This window comes from Prionailurus bengalensis, chromosome E4 (assembly GCF_016509475.1).
Source record: "Prionailurus bengalensis isolate Pbe53 chromosome E4, Fcat_Pben_1.1_paternal_pri, whole genome shotgun sequence".
Taxonomy (NCBI): domain Eukaryota; kingdom Metazoa; phylum Chordata; class Mammalia; order Carnivora; family Felidae; genus Prionailurus; species Prionailurus bengalensis.
In genome coordinates, this window is record NC_057360.1 from 44,202,534 (window position 1) to 44,219,775 (window position 17,242).

Below are 17,242 nucleotides of genomic sequence, written 5' to 3' on the forward strand. Positions count from 1 at the left end.
GGGAGGACAGGAGAGGATGTTCACTTAATTAGAGGCCAGTGGGTCCATGCTTCTCTCTGATCCCCACAGAAGGAGCCTTCTGCCTGAGGCGTGAAGAAAGTGGTATTCACTTGTCTGTGAGTAGAGAAATACCACTGATACCCCGGGTTCAATCTTGTCCTCTATCCCGCGGATCCCAGCATCTGGGTCCGAGCTGGAGAAACCTATACTTCCTAGCTTGGAGAGAAGGCTTTTTGTCACTGACAGATGGTCGGTGAGGACACGGAATGTTGTTCAGGTGTGCTCCAAGGAGCTGTCTTTGTTTATGTGACTTGGAGAGTTGGTTTCTCTCTTGCATGAGGGTTGAGAAACTGTGGAGTAGTGTTCCCAGGGCCTGCTTTATCTTCTTTCAAAAGTGTGCCCTCACTTCTCAAATATCTCTGGCCCGATCCCAGGACACAGAGCCCCCCTCAGCCCTGTTCCCCCAGTCCCAGCCCAGCGGAGCAGACAGAGTCATGGCGAGGGTGGCTCACAGGGACACAGAAGGGGAGGACACCTTCTGCCAGTTCTCTCCAAAGCATTCTCCCAGGCCAACTGCTGTTTGTCATGCATCCGACATTTATTAACAGCCTCTGGAAAAAACACCAGATTAGTCAGGGTGTGTTACTACCACAGACTGGGTGGGAGGCCAGAAGCCTGCGAGGATCAAGGGCAGGTGACCTTGGGTAAGAAGGACCATCTGACGACTGGACTCACACCCACTCAGAAGGCTCCCATCCTCTCCTCTTCTTTGGGAACAGGAAGAAGTGCCTGAAGTGAGCTCAGATGGATGAAGGAGGTGAGGGAGGGGTGGCAGAAGGGGGTGCCAGAGCCTGAGAACCCAGGAGACCAGAAGAGCCAGGAAGAGGGGGCCCCGGGCACTTGGTCTCCCTGAAGCTACGAAGCAGGGAGGCTAGTCCCACTTCACCACGCTCTCCAGCCGTAAACTAGAACCCAGTTTCCCAGGACCACCTGCTGTTTGGCCTGCTGGGCTTCCCCAGACCGCAGGTGCTGGCGGGCTTGAGGTGTTGCTGAGGTGTGGGTGTAGAGCTGAGAGTAGGATTTTAGCACTAGGAGGGACCTTAAAAAGCATCATCCCGCCTTTACGTTAGAGCAGTGGTTTTCCGAGAGGAGTCCTTGAACCCACAGCACCTACGTCACTTAGGACTGGTTAGGAATACAGACAACTGAGCTCCACCTGGCCCTCGAGAATTAGAAACTCTAGGGGTGAAGCAGTCTGCTTTTAACAACCCATCCAGGACTCCCTGGCGTTTGAGAACTTCTGCCTTAGTGGATGGCCACATAAATGAACTTGGAACTCTGGAGGAAACTGAGCCTTTGCCCTGTGTACCCCTGGTGCCTGAGGGCTTCTAGAATGTCCTGAAACTCATCAGAGGGCTTGTAGGCCCAGCAAATAGTGCCCACAGTGTGTAGGCCCAGTAAACCTGTGAAAACTTATGCCCACATTTTTTGATAAGGAGGAATCCCTGTTGATGTTCTCCCAGAATGTTCTCTGGAGTCTGAAGAGCCTCCTTGGAACTGACTTGTGTCATGTGGGGTGAGTTCCAGACTGGTTCCCTGGTCTTTGAGGAACTTTCTGGAGTGAAAGACCCATCCTAAGTGGAGGGAGAGGCTATAGGCTCAAAAGCAGCAACCATGAGGCCAGGTGGTAGGGTTGAGAAGGTGGTGATACTTCCATAGAACTGCCTGGAAAGGCTCCCTTGTTACTACCAACTGCCAGAGGAAGAAACTTTAGAAATGAACAGGGGTCTTGTCTATTTCTCAGGAAGTTAGAACTTCCTGGTACCCATCCCCGTCCACTCTGATGTCCATGAGCCGGAAGACCAGGAGAAGAAACAACTTTCCAAGTGACTTCCCTGGCCATTCTTGATTCTCAGCCCTGTATGATTTTAGACTCACTGAACTGTTTGGGAACTTGACCAGCTTCCGTGCCCCGCCCTCTCGCAGAGTCCAGCCCACAGCAGACTCTTCTCCTGCCGACTCACCTCCCATCTCGCACCAGTACACAGACCAAACCACAAAGCCCAGAGACATAAGCAAAATGAGAAAGAAGGAAAGGAAGACCACTTATCCTCACACAACTGAGGTGTACAGACCACTATCCTCAATTCATTGATTAGGCGGTTGAGGCTTAAAGAGATTCATTCCCTTGCTCAGGGTCATACAGATACCAAGCGCCAGGGCTGGTTTCCAGCTCCTGTTGCGTCCCATGCAAAAACCTCGTATTTTCTTCCACGTGCTCCCTCCAGGGACTAGTTCACCTAGAGAAATGGCCCTTGAGGAGTTGAGTTGTTGTGTATTTTCAAAAAGACTTATTTTATAAATTCAAAAGGGCTTCCCTCTGTCTCCGGATATTGTGAGTCGCAGGCAGTGTCGAGTGGTTTTTTGCTGCAGGGCCCGGGCTAGAGAAACTCAGGAGCCTCGCGTTTCATTATCAACACATGTCTGTAGTGTCCGGTCAGGATGCAGAGAGCGTGAAATAGCTTCTGCGCCCTTGCTCCAGGGAAGCTGCGGGAAGGAGAAGACAAGAATTTGGTCAGCCAGGGCTCAGGCCCCCGTTACTGTTGCTTCTGTTGCAGTGACAGCCCTCACGGAGAGACTACCTCGGCTGAGGACTCAACCCAGGATGTGACCGCAGAGCACCACACGAGCGATGACGGTACGAGGCCCCGCGTCCTGGGCAGTGGGGTCACCGGGCGGGAAGCCGAAGGAACAGCTGATGTAGCCTGTGCTCCGGATGCACCTTCCTGCCCAGCAGTGCCCCAAAGACAGGCAGCGGCCCCCCTGTCCGTCCTTTTCATGGAGAGACAGCCTACCTTCTCAAATAGAATGGTCTCTGTGTTAAACCAGAGGTGAAACCTTTCAGAGCCTTTCAAGCTTCTCGCCCCAGCTCCCTGCCCCTCGCATACCTCCTAGCTCCTTGTCTCGCCTGCCTGTCTCGCCTGCCTGATGTTGGTCCCCTGTCACAGCCCAGACTCCTGCCAGGTAGCTGGAGACCAAAATCAAGGAGAGTTCATTTGAAAAAACAGTGAGCCTGGGGAGGAGAGAAGCTGGGTGCCAAGAGCCCAACAGAAGCAAGCCAAGGGGGAGTGGGAAGCAGGATGCAGAAACCACACGCTTTCACGCCTGCCGACTGGAAAAATTGACCCTTTCCAAAGTACAGACGTGCGAGCGCCGTGCAGCCTGGCGGGCGTGCGTCGAGAGGTGGAATGCACAGCTGTCACCGCGGGCCCCTCGGCAGCGCCCGTGATTGATTAGGGTCTGTCCGGCCAGCACGCCTCCCCTCCTTCCAACAGTTCCGCACCTCCATTTCTGGACCACTCGGGCTCTTGGAAGTCTCAGCAGCTGACAAGGGGCCTCAGAATTTTCTGGGCATGAGAACGAAATGGCACAGCCTGCGGAGCTTTTTAAAGGAGAAAAAAAAAAATGAAGGCTGCTTATTTAGATGCTGAAGTCAGATGGATCAATATGATAATCTGCCCCATTACAGGAGGAGACTGGGTGAACTAGGGAAATTTGTTCCTGCTAGAAGCTTTGTGTGTCTTATCTCTTAATCCTAGTGAAATAGAGCTGCTATTTTCCAGTTGAGAAAGCAAAGGCCAGAGAGGTCAAGTGATATGCCCAAGGCTGCACAGAACTGAGATTTGGGATATTTAGACAGGCCCTCTCTGGTCTGCCTCCAGTAGCGAAATATCCAGCCCGGCCCTTCCGGGAGCAGGCCCAACCATCCTGCTGCCTAGGCGTGGTCTTGCCTGTAAGCAGCCTTTCTGTCCACTACTCAGAGTACCTGACTAAGATCAGGGGGGTTTCTTTTTTGCTCTCTGACCTCTCCCTGCGGCTCGGCCCAGATAGTGGTAATGATGACAACAATAACAATGGCCAGCGTGGACGTATTCTTACTGCAGGCCAGACACTGCTCTAAGTGCTTTCACAAACTGTTATATATTGACTCTTCGTAACAACTTCATGAAAAAGGCACTATTGTTATCCCTTTCTAACAGACAAGGAGACTGGAAGCTCACACAGAATAAAACTAAATATTGCATTTGTAACCCCCTTTTAATTTTCAAATTAATTTTAAGTAAATTTTCCATGCATTACCCACAATAATATATTTCCATATTTTTAGCTCCTTGGAAAGTTGATTGGGTGAGTTATTCTCTCCCACGGAGACTAAAAGCTCATGTTCCACTAGGGGAAATGGACAACATAAATAAAGTTTGTTGTATTTAAAGTACAATATGATAAATGTTCTACAATTAGTGGCGTTATTTGATGATCAGAAAAGAAATGATGCTTACAAATACAGGATGGCAAGTTCAGTGATAGGGGCTGGCATAAACAGCTGTGTAAGCACCGGAGAAGTTACTCTAGGCCTCCTTTGCCCTGAGTGGGGCTCAGCCTCTTGGGCAGCGTGACGAGCTTCCCAGGAGGCAGATTGCACAAGGAAGACAAGGTTCCCACCCTGTACATGTGGTTCCTTGTTGCACAGAAACTGCTGAGACAATAAAGTATTCTTTGTTTTGTTTTGTTTTTTAATGCTGACATTTAAATTGTGACTCAGTGTGTTTCATCAGGAAGGTGAGAGAGAAAGGGATTCCAGGTGGGGGGAACAGCATGACCAAAGGCAGTTAAGGGTGCACACGTGCTTTCAGGCTGATGGCACCACACTGTCTATGCGGGAATCCCCTGCCTCATACATAGATCATCCGTGGCTTATTTGTCACGCTGGGCTATCTTCCTGCCAGTGTGAGTTCAGCTAATTGGGGTTTTCCGCCCCGTTTCCTGAGTCTGTGGGTCTCAACAACATGTGTTTCCTTCTTTTCTGCCCCTCTCAGAGTGTGAGCCCATCGAGGCCATTGCCAAGTTTGACTACGTGGGCCGGACAGCCCGAGAGCTGTCCTTCAAGAAGGGGGCATCCCTGCTGCTTTACCAGCGGGCCTCCGATGACTGGTGGGAAGGCCGGCACAATGGCATCGACGGACTCATCCCCCATCAGTACATCGTGGTCCAAGACACGTACGTTGGGCCCCCTGCACCTTCACGCATCCTGGCTGCTCTGTGGGAGACTTTATTTCTGGCTCCATAGGAGGGTGAGGGAGACCAACCCCCAGGGGGCACCAATACCGGCCTTGAAAGACGCCCCCCCCCCCACAGACTAAGTGGAGGATTGTTTTTTCCATCTCTTCCCCCTGCAGATCACTCCTCACCCACCCCCACTCACTGTGGAAACCTGCCAGCCCTCAGGCTCATCCACATTTAGACCTGATGAGTGATAATGAGGGGTGATTGTTTGACCACTTACATTTTTGTTCTGGAAAGCTCAGAGTGGGAAAACATTTTTACTTCTTTTTTTTTTTTTCTTTTTTAAAACAACCCTGCTCACTGCAACCAGTTGGGCCACCTATGACGATGACGATGGCACTTTTCCACTTGCAAATGAAAGTGATGCTTTCCTTTTCTAGAAGAAATCTAGCTTAAGCAGCCTTGTGGAAAGGAGCCAGCTCATTTAACTGGGGTTGACTTGGGGAAAGACAGGGAGAGGAGGAGAGAGGGTGTCAGGGAGCAAAGGGAACGTGAACTGGTCCCAGAGAGACTTCATCAGATGGGCTGTTGGTTGGCTCCTACTCTTTGAAGCAATGTCTCCCGGGCAGGAGGGCTTTTACCCCATGGCCCTCCCAAGCTTGCCCCCCTGCCCCTTTGCCCTGCCTCTGCCCCTGCCTCCCTACCCGTGGATGCGATGCTGTCAGTGTTTTTAGTCCTTCCCTTAATATTATTTTTTAAAGGTTGATATCCTGAATGAGTCTGCACCCTCCCAGCCTCTCCCCGGCTCGTTCTGCAGGGAGATCCTCCCTCTGTTGATAACATCGCAAACCCGGTGGCCATCTGTGCGTGGACAGGACCCTCCCAAATTTAGCATTATGGCTTCACTACAGGACCGAGAGAAGATGAATTGTGGGGGAGAAGGGGCTTCCTTTGTCATCAGTAGCCAGAGGGGCCGGGAGAGCTGTGGAGTGACCTGGGACCGGCTTGGACGCTCTAAGCTGGGCTAGATGCACTACGACAGAGTGTGGCGGTGTCCTGCCTCAACGCCGGCATCTCCAGAGCCACCGCAGACCTGCCTGTCCTTGCCGGGCAGTGCCCGGGACCTCAGCAGATAAACCGCACCCTGGACCGGCCCGCCTCCTCCGGGAGGTGGCCCCGGCACCGCTGTGCCCGGAAAAGCAGCGGGGTAGAAGGCACATGCCTCGCATCCAGGTGTCCCCTAGCCCGGCCTTCCTGCGGAGCTGAGGATCCCGCACCACGCGGCGGGATTATTTATTTTTATTTAAGTGACCCTCCTAAGGCCCTTAGGTTTCCCTGCCTCCTCTCACAGAGCTAGCCCAGCCTGGTGTCACTGCCGCCTCCAAGCTGTGGCGGGGTCGCGTGTGTGTCGGGGGGCCATCTTGCCGATTTAACACTGCTTTTTGTGTTGTTGTTGTTTTCCCCTCCTCCCTGCCTGCCTGCCCCTTCCCCAGCGAGGACGGTGTCGTGGAGAGGTCCAGCCCCAAGTCTGAGATTGAGGTCATTTCTGAGCCACCTGAAGAAAAGGTGACAGCCAGAGCGGGGGCCAGCTGTCCCAGTGGGGGTCATGTAGCCGATATTTATCTTGCAAACATCAACAAGTAAGCTCTGCTTTTCATTTTCTGCTCCCTGAATGCCCTGCAACGCCCAGCCTCCCCCTCCGGCCTCGTCCCCTCTCCATTCCTGTGCTGCGTAGGGCTCCCAGCCCCTGGGCCTAACACTCTGCATGCGCTCACTGCTGCCGCAAGGCGGACAGGGCTGAGGAAGCTTCCACGGGCCTTGCGGGCAGGTCCCGGGCTCCAGCGGGCTGCTGTCGTGCTGTGGAAGGGTGCCCCACGCTGGGTTTCCACAGCATCTGTCGGGTCGGGCCTCCCCGGCTGTCTGACCACTAAAACCTGGCCAAAGCTTTGGTCACATTCTGCAACTTGGTTTTGGACTGTTTCTCGGAGGTGCCTTCTCTTTTCCGATTCTTGCTCAAATAATAGTCTTTGACGTCTTCCTGGCCCTTGTCTGTCCAAAGAGCCAACATCCTGTGTGTCTTCCACTAGGCTCACGTGACCCCAGAGGGGTTTATGTAGATACCATGTGTCTCTCTCTCACCGTGTCCTGCATTCACCCTGTGGAGGAAAGGAGGCCACTCTGCCCCCCAAGGAAAGCTTCGTCCTGAGCTCTTTATTCATTGCCTAACCCCCCAGCTCCCTTCTGCCCCTTCATACCAGTGGAAGGAATTGTCCATGTTTTCCCTGTTGCTTTAGCCCTGTGTCATCCTCCCCTATCAGTCCCTTTGCAGATTCCCATTCCTGTCCGGCAGGCTCTTAACTCTGCCCCCCCAGCTTTCATTGTGGCTGTGAGCAGCATCCCAAGGGTTTTCACTCCGCCCACACCCGATCTGGCCGGCTGGAGGGATTCCACGCCTGTGTGCTGCTGCCTCCCCTAGAGACATTCAGGTTATTGGAGAACTAATCTCATCTCAAGGGGCCAGACACCAAGTCCCAAAGCCTACAGACCTCTTTCCGCCAGACCCTGAAACTTGGCCCCGTGCCAGCGGGATGACGCGCCCCAGGGTGTTCCTGATGAATGTGGATTGCAGATGATGTACAGTTTTTATTCCCCTCTGGCTTTGGAGGAATGAAATGATCTGCACATTGAAAACCTGTTCACCGTAGCCTCTGGACACTGAAACTGGAAGGAGAATAAAAGATGCTTGTTGTTTTTAAACCGCACCAGGTCGCCCCGATCTCTTGGCTTTTTTCCAACCAGACGGTAGCAGGGGGCGTGGTTGGGGCACGTGTCTCTTTTCCATCTCTTTCGCCCTCCAGTTAGTGAAGTCGCTGATTCAGCTCACGGAGGGTAGGTATGATTTAAGTCAGACCAGTAAAAAGGATTGAGGATTTTATCTATTTCCCTCCAGCAAGTGGTGCCCTGCTGGGAGGGCAAGCTAGTAAAAAGTAACTGTGGGCTCATCACATTTTTTTTTCTTTATTTACAAGTCTATGTTAATTATAAGCCTGTAATCATAAGGTTGTAAGCCTGTAATTAGCCCACAAACCAAGGCACGGTTGGTGGAGGGAGAGTTAAATAATTAGTTAGGTACATGTTTCTAAGCCATCACGTATTTGATGCCATTTGTACAAAGAAATTGTAGAAGATATGAGCCGAAACAGTCAGAAGATGAACGCCTGGTGGAAAGTCAGGCGGTTCCCTTTGAACTCCTTACTTGGCCATGTCAGGATGGGGTGCTCAGAGGACATGGCCGACCGGGACACCCGCTGGTCACTGGTCGGTGGCTGAGTGGCGGCCCCCGGGCGTGTCTTGCCCTTAGCAGTGACTCTGCCCTTCCAGCCTCACTTCCTGCCCCATACGTCACTCCTTCCAAGGGCCCCGAGTTCTCTCGCACCCCCGGACCTTCACATCTGCTGCCTCCTCACCCGATCATCTCCCCCTCTCCCTTCAGGACGTAGTCCGAAGATTTTACTTCTCCGGGGAAGCCCTCTGACAACCCCGAGGTCCTCAGGGCTGAGTCAGATGCCCTTAGTCTGTATCCCCACAGCAGTCCGAGTATCTCTCATGACCCGAAATGCGTTCAGATCCCCCACCAGCCTGAGCATCTTGAAACCAGGAAATCTGCCTTCCTCTCCTCGTGTCCCCGGGGCCCGGTGAGGGACCTGGCACACACCAGCCAGTCCACAATCTGCCTCCTCAGCAGTTTGTGAGTCAGCCACCCTCAAGTGGAAAAAGGAAATCAGCAAAGAGTTATTCGGGTGAGGCATTCAATTTAATTCCACACATTTAGTGAGCGGCTACTGTTGTGCCAAGCATCCGTGCTGGTTGTTCAGAGATGAATAAGACAGTGCCTGGCCTCGGCGCTCAGTCTGGCAAGGTAAATACCATACAGACAGGTAGCTAAAAAGGCAGTGCCATCAAAGCTCTGAGGGAACAAAGGAGGGAGTGATTGCTTCTGCCTGCTGTTGGAGGTGGGGTCGTGGGAGGAGACTTTGCAGAGGAAGAGTCGTTTCAGCTGAGCCTCATAAGACTCCCAGAACATCCTTTTTCTGCTCCAGAGTGGCTGATACCCAAGGCTAAAACTGCTTGAGCCGGCAGCTTCATGGCGTGGCTCCCGTATGCCAGCTTCCACACCAAACCCCGATAGAAAAGACCTGACCAGTGGGCAGGACCAGGACCGGCTTAGAACACCGGCTCGGCCACACAGACGAGCCCTTTAGCCTCAGGACCTTCCCTTCCCTTCTTCCATCTCCTCTCCTGCCTCAGCCTCCGTTGCCCTTAGTGGACTCGAGATCAGAGCTGCCCAGCTGCCATCCCAAACCCGAAGTTGCATTGCTTCCTAACTTAGGTCCTCAAGAATCTGATTCCAAGAACAAATGAAATTATTCAGCAGTAGGCAACACCCGTGCTCTTAGGACTCTGCGAGGCCGTCTTCTTTGAGAGTCTCCGTGGTCTGAAGGGAATCGGCCGAGAGCCAGGGTTCAGCCCAGGGCTGGGTGACTCAGGGTCACGGAGATGTATTTCCACCCTGAGGAAAAGCACAAACTTGGCCCTAACTCCTCAGCACTGAAGCCTCTTGAAAAATATTCTGTTCCCTGTCTGCACGAGAAGCAACGACAACCACTTGCCAGAGGCCAAAATGATTACAGTCTTGTCGTTGGACTAAGAAACATGCTAGAATTTGGAAAAATCAACTCTCCTCTTGCCTTCTTGGTGATGGCGAGACTTTCTCTCCTACCTGGGGCCTTAGGTCTCTGTTCAAAGCAGGTAACGGAGGGGGCCTTTCTGTGAATCTGTCTCCATTAGAAACTTTCACTTAATCAGACATTTTTCCTGGCAGCACCTTACATCTCGAGAACTCAAAGCCCACGACCTCCAAGTAAGTATCCGTTTCTCCTTTGCCCAGGTTGGGGGTGGCAGGGGAACAGAGACACAGAACGAGCAAGGGAAGGTGAAGCCAAGGAGACAACATGCTGTGTGTCCCTCTCCTTCCAGAAGTCCCCGGGTGCCAACATCGGCCCTCTCTCACCCGTCCCAGCTTTCTCAGGGCCAGGGCTCCCCGATCACACCGCCCTTTCTGTTTGTGATTGAAGGCAAAGGAAGCGGCCAGAATCTGGGAGCATCCGGAAAACATTTCGGAGCGACACCCATGGGCTGAGCAGTTCCCTGACTGACTCTGCCTCCCCGGGGGTGGGGGCTGGCTGCCGCCCATCTTCCCAGCCCATCATGAGCCAGAGTCTCCCCAAGGAAGGGCCAGATAAGTGTTCCATCAGTGGGCATGGGAGCCTCAACTCCATCAGCCGCCATTCGTCCCTGAAGAATCGGCTGGACAGTCCACAGATCCGGAAAACGGTGACGGCAGGAAGGTCAAAGAGCTTCAATAACCATCGGCCTGTGGACCCTGAGGTCATTGCACAGGTAACTGGGGGCACCTGGACACGCTGCTGGTTTGCCCACGCTTGTCACTACTGCTTCATGAGCCCGCATTTGTTACGACGGGCCTTGAAACAGTGGAGTTCATCCGTCACACACAGAGTTCAGAGGCTGCTGGACATCTGGGCCCAAAAAGGCAGCTTTCGAAGCAGTTTGTCTGTCTCTCTCCCCAAGAAGAAGATTTCAAGACAGAATAAAAGAATTCAGACTTCTTGTCATGCACAGGCTATTTGCAAGAGTGTTGTACTTTTTAAAGTGAATAGTTAGAGAATATTTTGATAGAGGCCACCCTGCCCAAGTTTCGGGTCTTGAGAGCCTGGTAGGCTTTGTGAAGCTGCCCAAGTGTTGAGGCTCAGACGTAGTTCTGGCCGTAATTTTTTTTATCACCCTTCCCACCCCCATCTCCCATTTCCTGAGGCCGACCTCTGGTCCTTAGTGGGAGGCAGACGATCAGTCAACAATCTCCTCCTGGTCGTGTCGCTTTAAACACTCCGCCGCGGGGGGCTCGGGTATCAGAAGGGTTTCCAGCCCACGTCTCCCGATGCAGTGGAGATGAGCTCCCTGGTTACGGGGCCCTCCTTCCACGTGTGTACCACACTGACGAGTCTCTGTTTTCCGTGAAATATTAGCGATCCAGCCCCACCTCTAAAAATCCGACTACCGGGGCCGCTCCAAGCAATTCATTCAGACGCCTCTCCCAACTCTATAATTTTCATTAGACCAGGTAGGAGCTGAGGGCTCCCTGTTGCCCTTTTACGTTTCCTCTGAGTCGAGATTCTCCTCACCCTATCTTCCAGGGGGCAGTAGAGGCTGTGTATGGTCTCTCTTGGCTTACCTGTGATGCTCTGCTTAGGGAAGGTGTGCCTGGCCAGCACCGTAGTAAGCTACGGGCCTCAGATTTCTTGCTTTGCTAGCCCTCTATTTCTGTGCCTCTACTTCAGCTCTTGGCCGCGATCTGCCTTGCACCGCGGGAATCCTCCCAGCTGCCTCCTGAGCCAGGTGCTAATAGGAATGTTAGAATAGGTGCACAGCTGGTACAGACTCTAGCTATAAAGCAGGACTGAGGAGGGAGATGGTGGAGTTCTTCCTGAGCATTTTGAAGGTTTGAGAACATCAGAGGGATGAGTGAAATTGAATTACTGTCAACAGAAAGCACAGATCGCCCCTAGGGTCAAGACGCCTTAACCAGAGCCTTTGCTTGGAACATGTCATCTTTCGATGTGAGCCAGGGAGGAACCCTGTGGCGATCTGGGATTCCAGACACAGTGTGTGGAGAGGTTAGGAGCGGGGAGGGAGCTGGGAGGTCTCCCCGAGGGGCAGCTGGCTGTGGACAAAGGATCTTTGGTTCTATTATTTCCTGAGATCTGGGGTGTTCCACTGTGACTTGCTGGAGGTAATTCGCCTGCGTGGGCTCTGGCTTCCCCTCCTGGTCACTCTTTGGTCCCCTCTCATGGTGACGGGTCGAAGGAAATGGCTTCCTCAAGTTGGGCACTCCAGTGGGGTGGGGTAGGGCACGGGGAGGTGTCCTGATGAATCTTCAAGGCCAGGGTACCTTTCTAAAGCCCTTGGCCCTTCTTAACTTTTGGCTTTGAAGTCCAAGAAAACAAATATCATACTTCATCCCTCCCACTTTGTAAGAAATCGTTCATTATGCAGTTTCAAATATATACAAAAGTGGAGAGAATTGGGTAGCAAATCCCTTGTAACCATGACCAAACTCCTGGCCACTCTTAGTTCATCTGTCTTTCCCCTTCCCGCTGGATCACCTGTCATTTCGCCCAGAAGTATTTCAGTGCCTTATCTCTAAAACTTGAGGACTCTATTTAAAATAACATCTATGCCATTCTTTTCTAAAGGGGGAAAAAAAATGTCATGATAATGAAAATCCCTTTTTTCTCCTACCCCAACATTCTGAGCATCGGTGTGTTCGAGGATTTTGGCCAAGTGAAATAACCTGGACATCTCCCTCCAGTTGCTTTCTTCGTGATTTGGCCTGTGCCGTTGAAATAGGATTCCTGGGGACTTCTCCCGACATGTGCCTCACCTCCTCCTTTTTCCTATTTTTCAGGATATTGAGGCAACTATGAACTCTGCCCTGAATGAGCTGCGGGAGCTAGAGCGGCAGAGCAGTGTCAAGCACACCCCTGATGTGGTTCTGGACACCTTGGAGCCCCTCAAAACCTCCCCAGTGGTGGCCCCCACATCGGAGCCCTCCAGTCCCCTGCACACCCAGCTCCTCAAGGACCCCGAGCCCGCCTTCCAGCGCAGTGCCAGTACTGCTGGGGACATCGCCTGCGCCTTCCGGCCCGTCAAGTCTATCAAGATGGCCGCCCCAGTCAAGCCGCCAGCCACGCGACCCAAGCCCACTGTCTTCCCCAAAACAAATGCCACTAGCCCTGGTGTCAACTCATCATCTTCCTCACAGTCCACTGACAAGTCTTGTACTGTCTGAGGGATATAATTTAATTGTTCTAGACAAAGGGACTGGAGGGACTATTATTAAAATATCTTCCTATTTAACTAGCTTGGGGACTTCAGTTGAAAATTAGATTCTAAGTTGTTCTTGCAGGAATTAGCCTTCCCGTCACCCAAAACCTTGAGAATGAAGCCCTCGTTACCACCCCGCCCTGCCCTTCCCACCGCCCTCTGCTTCCCCCCGTTGTCGTAATCCAGCCAGCTGCAGTACATACTGTTCTTAGGTTAGCCAGAGTTAGAGTTTTCCATTATCAGGTCACTGTGAAATCTGGCAAGGCGAGTCATGAGGACACGGGCTCAAGTCTCTGTCCCCTTAGACACAGGGGATGCCTGACCAGATGGTTGGCTACCGACAGCCAGCTCTCAGTGGCATCTTGTTTTGGGTACTGATTATAGAGAACCATATATAGTCCATTCTTCGTTTTACACACACACACACACACACACACACACACACACACACACACCACAACACAACACAACACACGTTTTTCTAGTCTCTGGCATGTGTAGCCTCTCCTGGTCTAGACCAGTCTCTTTGTAAGTTATTGTGGCAGTTCACACAACAGCCACCAGGGGTCTCTGTTTCCGTTACAAATCTTGTTCTGTCTGGGCCAGAGAACCTAGCCTTTGAAATCTCTCCATCATAAAAAACTGAGCAGGATGAGACCCGATCCTGTAATCTGTTTGGGGTTGGGGCTTTCTCTCTGTCTTCTCTCTATTGGTGTGAATTGGTCATTGGTGTTTGCTTTTGCTCTCCTCCATCCTCTAGAAATACAGCCCAATCTTTTTATAGAACTTCTAAAGTTTTTCTGAATGTATAGACATTTCTCGAGTTCCTGTCTTTGTCTCTGATGGACCATTTTCCATTTAAGACATTTTCCTGTATAATACAGTTTTATAGCTGATATCTTTTAGGGTAAAGAGTCTTTTGAGAGAGTTTATTGTGTTTAAGGCAGGTTTGGAAAAGGTGAGAAATGGGCCCTTCTTCCTCACACTTACTTTGGACACTTAAGACAAAATTCACGATCCTATTCAAAAATTAAAATCAGCTTTGCTAGCCCCCAAATTGTTCCCGAACGAAAACATATCCTAAGTTCACCTCCCCCCCGCCCCCCCCCCCCCGCCCCCCAGTTTGGTTATTCTACAAGATCTCTCTTCAGGGACCAACAAGGGCTTGGAGAGCCCTGGTTAGATTAAAGAGAGACATTACTCCTTAAAACCTGTTTTCTTTTATCCAAATAAAGACAACTAAGAGAGCTTTGGCCCCATGGGCTCTAAGGTCTTCCCGAGGCTGGAATCTAACAAAATAGATAATTGGATGCTGAGTATGTTGGCCTTCCTTTGGCCTTTCTTCTGGTTCTTCTCCAAAAAGCAGAAGTGGTATCTATCCTTGCATACTTTAATCTGGTCTCCAAACCTGGTGCCCCCGGTTCCGGCCCCCCTAGCTTCACGCTCTCCTAGCGGTAGCAGGGCTGAGGACAGTCACACCCAGGTTCATGAGTCTCAGACAGATACTTGAGCTAAAGCTAAAGCTCATTCCTCTTCTCTGTTTTCTGCTTTTAAAGCCACACTTTTAGCCTTATTTTCTATAGGTCAGGAGAGGTGGTGGGTTGCCATTCAGATAGGAAAATCTGAGTTTCCTTATGTTTAACCTAGAAGATTCTTTTTGGACCAACATTTTGAAGTTGGCAGTTGGTGGTGCAGGAAGTGGTAGGATTTTCCTCATTCTGTGTGAAGGAGAGCTTTGTGGGAAATCGCTAATTATTGGAGAGAGAACCTGCAACCCCAGGAAAACTATCCCAAGAGCTAGAAAGGAGAAATGAAGAGCTCCTTGAGTAAAGCGAGTCAGTCTGTGAGAGGTAACCCACGGTCCTCTGCATTCTTGGGTTTCGTTGCTGGGTTTCGTGGCCTGTCCTCACCTATCACCTGGACTCACGCAGGTCTTAAGCCAACAGGGGCTTTCATAGAAACCAAGGATCTGTTTCCTTGATGAGCATGGAACCCCCCACCCTTCACTTTACATTCCTTTTTGATCCAACTGATCAGAATCGGTACCCATACCTGCCCTTTACCCCCTCCCTCCAGCACACTCCTGTCTGAGAAAGGAAAAGCGAAGCTTTCTTAATGACAAAGCTTTGGGCCTATTCTGTTGTTCCTGCCTGATTTCTCTTGCAGCCCTCGGACATGACTTGTGTCCACCATCCCCTTGGTCAGTGTCCGTCTGCTGATCTGCATCATGAACTAGACGGTGTGTGAGTGGCCACCTACGACCCCCAGCTCTGGGAGCCAAGTTGTCCTCCCCTCTCTGGTGCTCCTGACACCTGTGAGATGGACCTGTCCAGGGGACTAGGAACCCACGGAAGGAGCGTCCTCGGCAGAGCTCCTTGCGATCAACTGGAATTGAGGTTGTACACTGTGATGTTTACACCGAGAAGCCAAAAGGAGCTGGCCATCCAGGGCCTAGGGAGACCAGTCTTCCTCCGATCTGCTTGCCTAAACCAGCATGATGCTTCAGAGAGCCCCACTCTGCCCCTTGAGGCATGGATCCTTCTCTTGGTGTGGACTCTGATGGGTCAGTCTTTGGGGAACAGAGGTGGGGTGGGGCCACCAGCATCCCAATTTGGAAAAGAGAGGAGTTTGCCGCCAGCAGCCTGGAAACTGGAAACACGGGTCTCAGCCAACCTCCTCAGGGCGCCCTGGTTTCTCCCCAAGGAGATGAGGAGAGATGAAGCCAGCAACAGGACGAACAGACCACTGGAAGGGCCAGCGTGTGTGTACTTCACGTGCATAAGGGAAGCTTAGATCTTCCAGGGAATTGCAATGTTGTGGCGTCTGACTTGTATGTCACGTTTGTGTAAGATGGCATATTCTTTACAATAGTGTTGATAACTGGAATATTGTATGTATGCTTGGAGATGCTTTGTGTGAACCTGAGACTGTCACTCAACAGATGTTGGATTGGGGAAAATCCAAAGCACAACTTCGAAATAAAACACGTTTTTAGGTTTCGAGGCTGCCGTTCGTATCCCTTCTCCCCTCCCTGAAATCTCCAATCCAGGAGTCCAGCTGCCCAGGAGGGAATTTGATTCGTCTGTGCTGACAGAGCCCTGCCTGGCAACAGGAGAAATGCGTGAGCTCGGGAGCCAACCATCTTCTCCCTCCCAGCAAGCACAGCCAGGTGCATCTAGAATGTGGATTCCCGCCCTGCCGTCCCCACCCCACCCAGCCTTTCCATTTAGCCCTAAGAAGTTTTGTAGAAAGCCTCCCAGCTCATCACGGCGCAGTCTGTTGCCATGAGAACCATTTCCTCCCCAGAATCCACCTACCCTGGTTTCAGTGAGGACAGTTCTCCATTCTATCGCTGGTCAGGTTTCCCCACTTGGAGGAGCGGGGCCTGTCAGGTGGCTTGCGGGTTTTGCCAGCCACAACCAAGAGTGACTGAAGGTTGTTGTATTTCTTCCCCGAGCAAAGCCCTGAATCATTCTGACCCTGGATGCCCCCTGCCTCTGGGAGAAGACCTGACCCATATGCTTGTGCTGCTGGTGTTGAGCACAGCGGTGGGGCATTCTGGAAAAGCTTTCTCCCCTGTAGATTTTGATTCTAGCAGATCATCAGCTCAAGGGTGAAGTTATTCAAAGGTAACAATTTAAAATGCATCCTAGGGCCCACACTTATTTTTATTGGACTTACTCCAATACCAGAAGCCCCTGGGGAGGGAGCAAATCTCTCATCCAAGGGGATGCCCAGTGTTCAGGACTCCTACCCTGAGCCCTGGACACTTTCCATCTCTCCGGCCTGTCACCTCCATCTGTCTCATGCCCTTCCAGCCTGTTGTCTCTCCTCCCCACCTCCCTCTTTTTAATAATAGAGCTACATTTGAGCTTATCTTGTTGGTCCCTTGGTCTTAGGTAAGTCAAGGTGAGGCTGTCCTGCCACCCTGTGCTCTGGGTGAGTTCTCCTGAGTGTGGGTGGTGACCTGTGAGATGGAGCTGGTTTATAAGCTGTGAGCGGAGGACCAACGAGCCTCTTCAGAGAGCCCAAAAGGCAAAGGTGGGCCATTTGGGGTGGTGCCCTAATTCATTTTATATATTCTGATGGGAGCTTGGTGGCAGCTAGTGACCATGAACACAGTTGAAAACAGACCCATTCCACCCAGAGAAAGACCAATAAAAGGAGACCAGGTGGGTATGAATTTAGGAAATGGCCTTAATGATTATCTACTCTA

At 51.7% G+C, this 17,242-nt stretch overlaps 1 protein-coding gene across 10 annotated transcripts in view; it reads left to right on the forward strand.

Annotated features, from left to right (window-relative positions):
- Positions 1-16,026, forward strand: part of SRGAP2 (SLIT-ROBO Rho GTPase activating protein 2) — a 235,075-nt gene extending 219,049 nt beyond the window's left edge. For 2 of the 10 annotated variants that reach the window (XM_043569294.1, XM_043569295.1), the window contains exons 19-24: positions 2,619-2,698; positions 4,878-5,058; positions 6,558-6,704; positions 9,947-9,985; positions 10,200-10,524; positions 12,608-16,026. In XM_043569294.1, coding sequence (XP_043425229.1) covers positions 2,619-2,698; positions 4,878-5,058; positions 6,558-6,704; positions 9,947-9,985; positions 10,200-10,524; positions 12,608-12,991 — 1,156 coding nt within the window. In that variant the 3' untranslated portion in view covers positions 12,992-16,026. Of the gene's footprint in view, positions 1-2,618; positions 2,699-4,877; positions 5,059-5,825; positions 7,827-9,946; positions 9,986-10,199; positions 10,525-11,168; positions 11,264-12,607 lie in introns of those variants that run through there. The other 8 variants (XM_043569296.1, XM_043569297.1, XM_043569300.1 and 5 more) reach the window with 5 other exon arrangements.
- Positions 16,027-17,242: the final 1,216 nt, after the last annotated feature.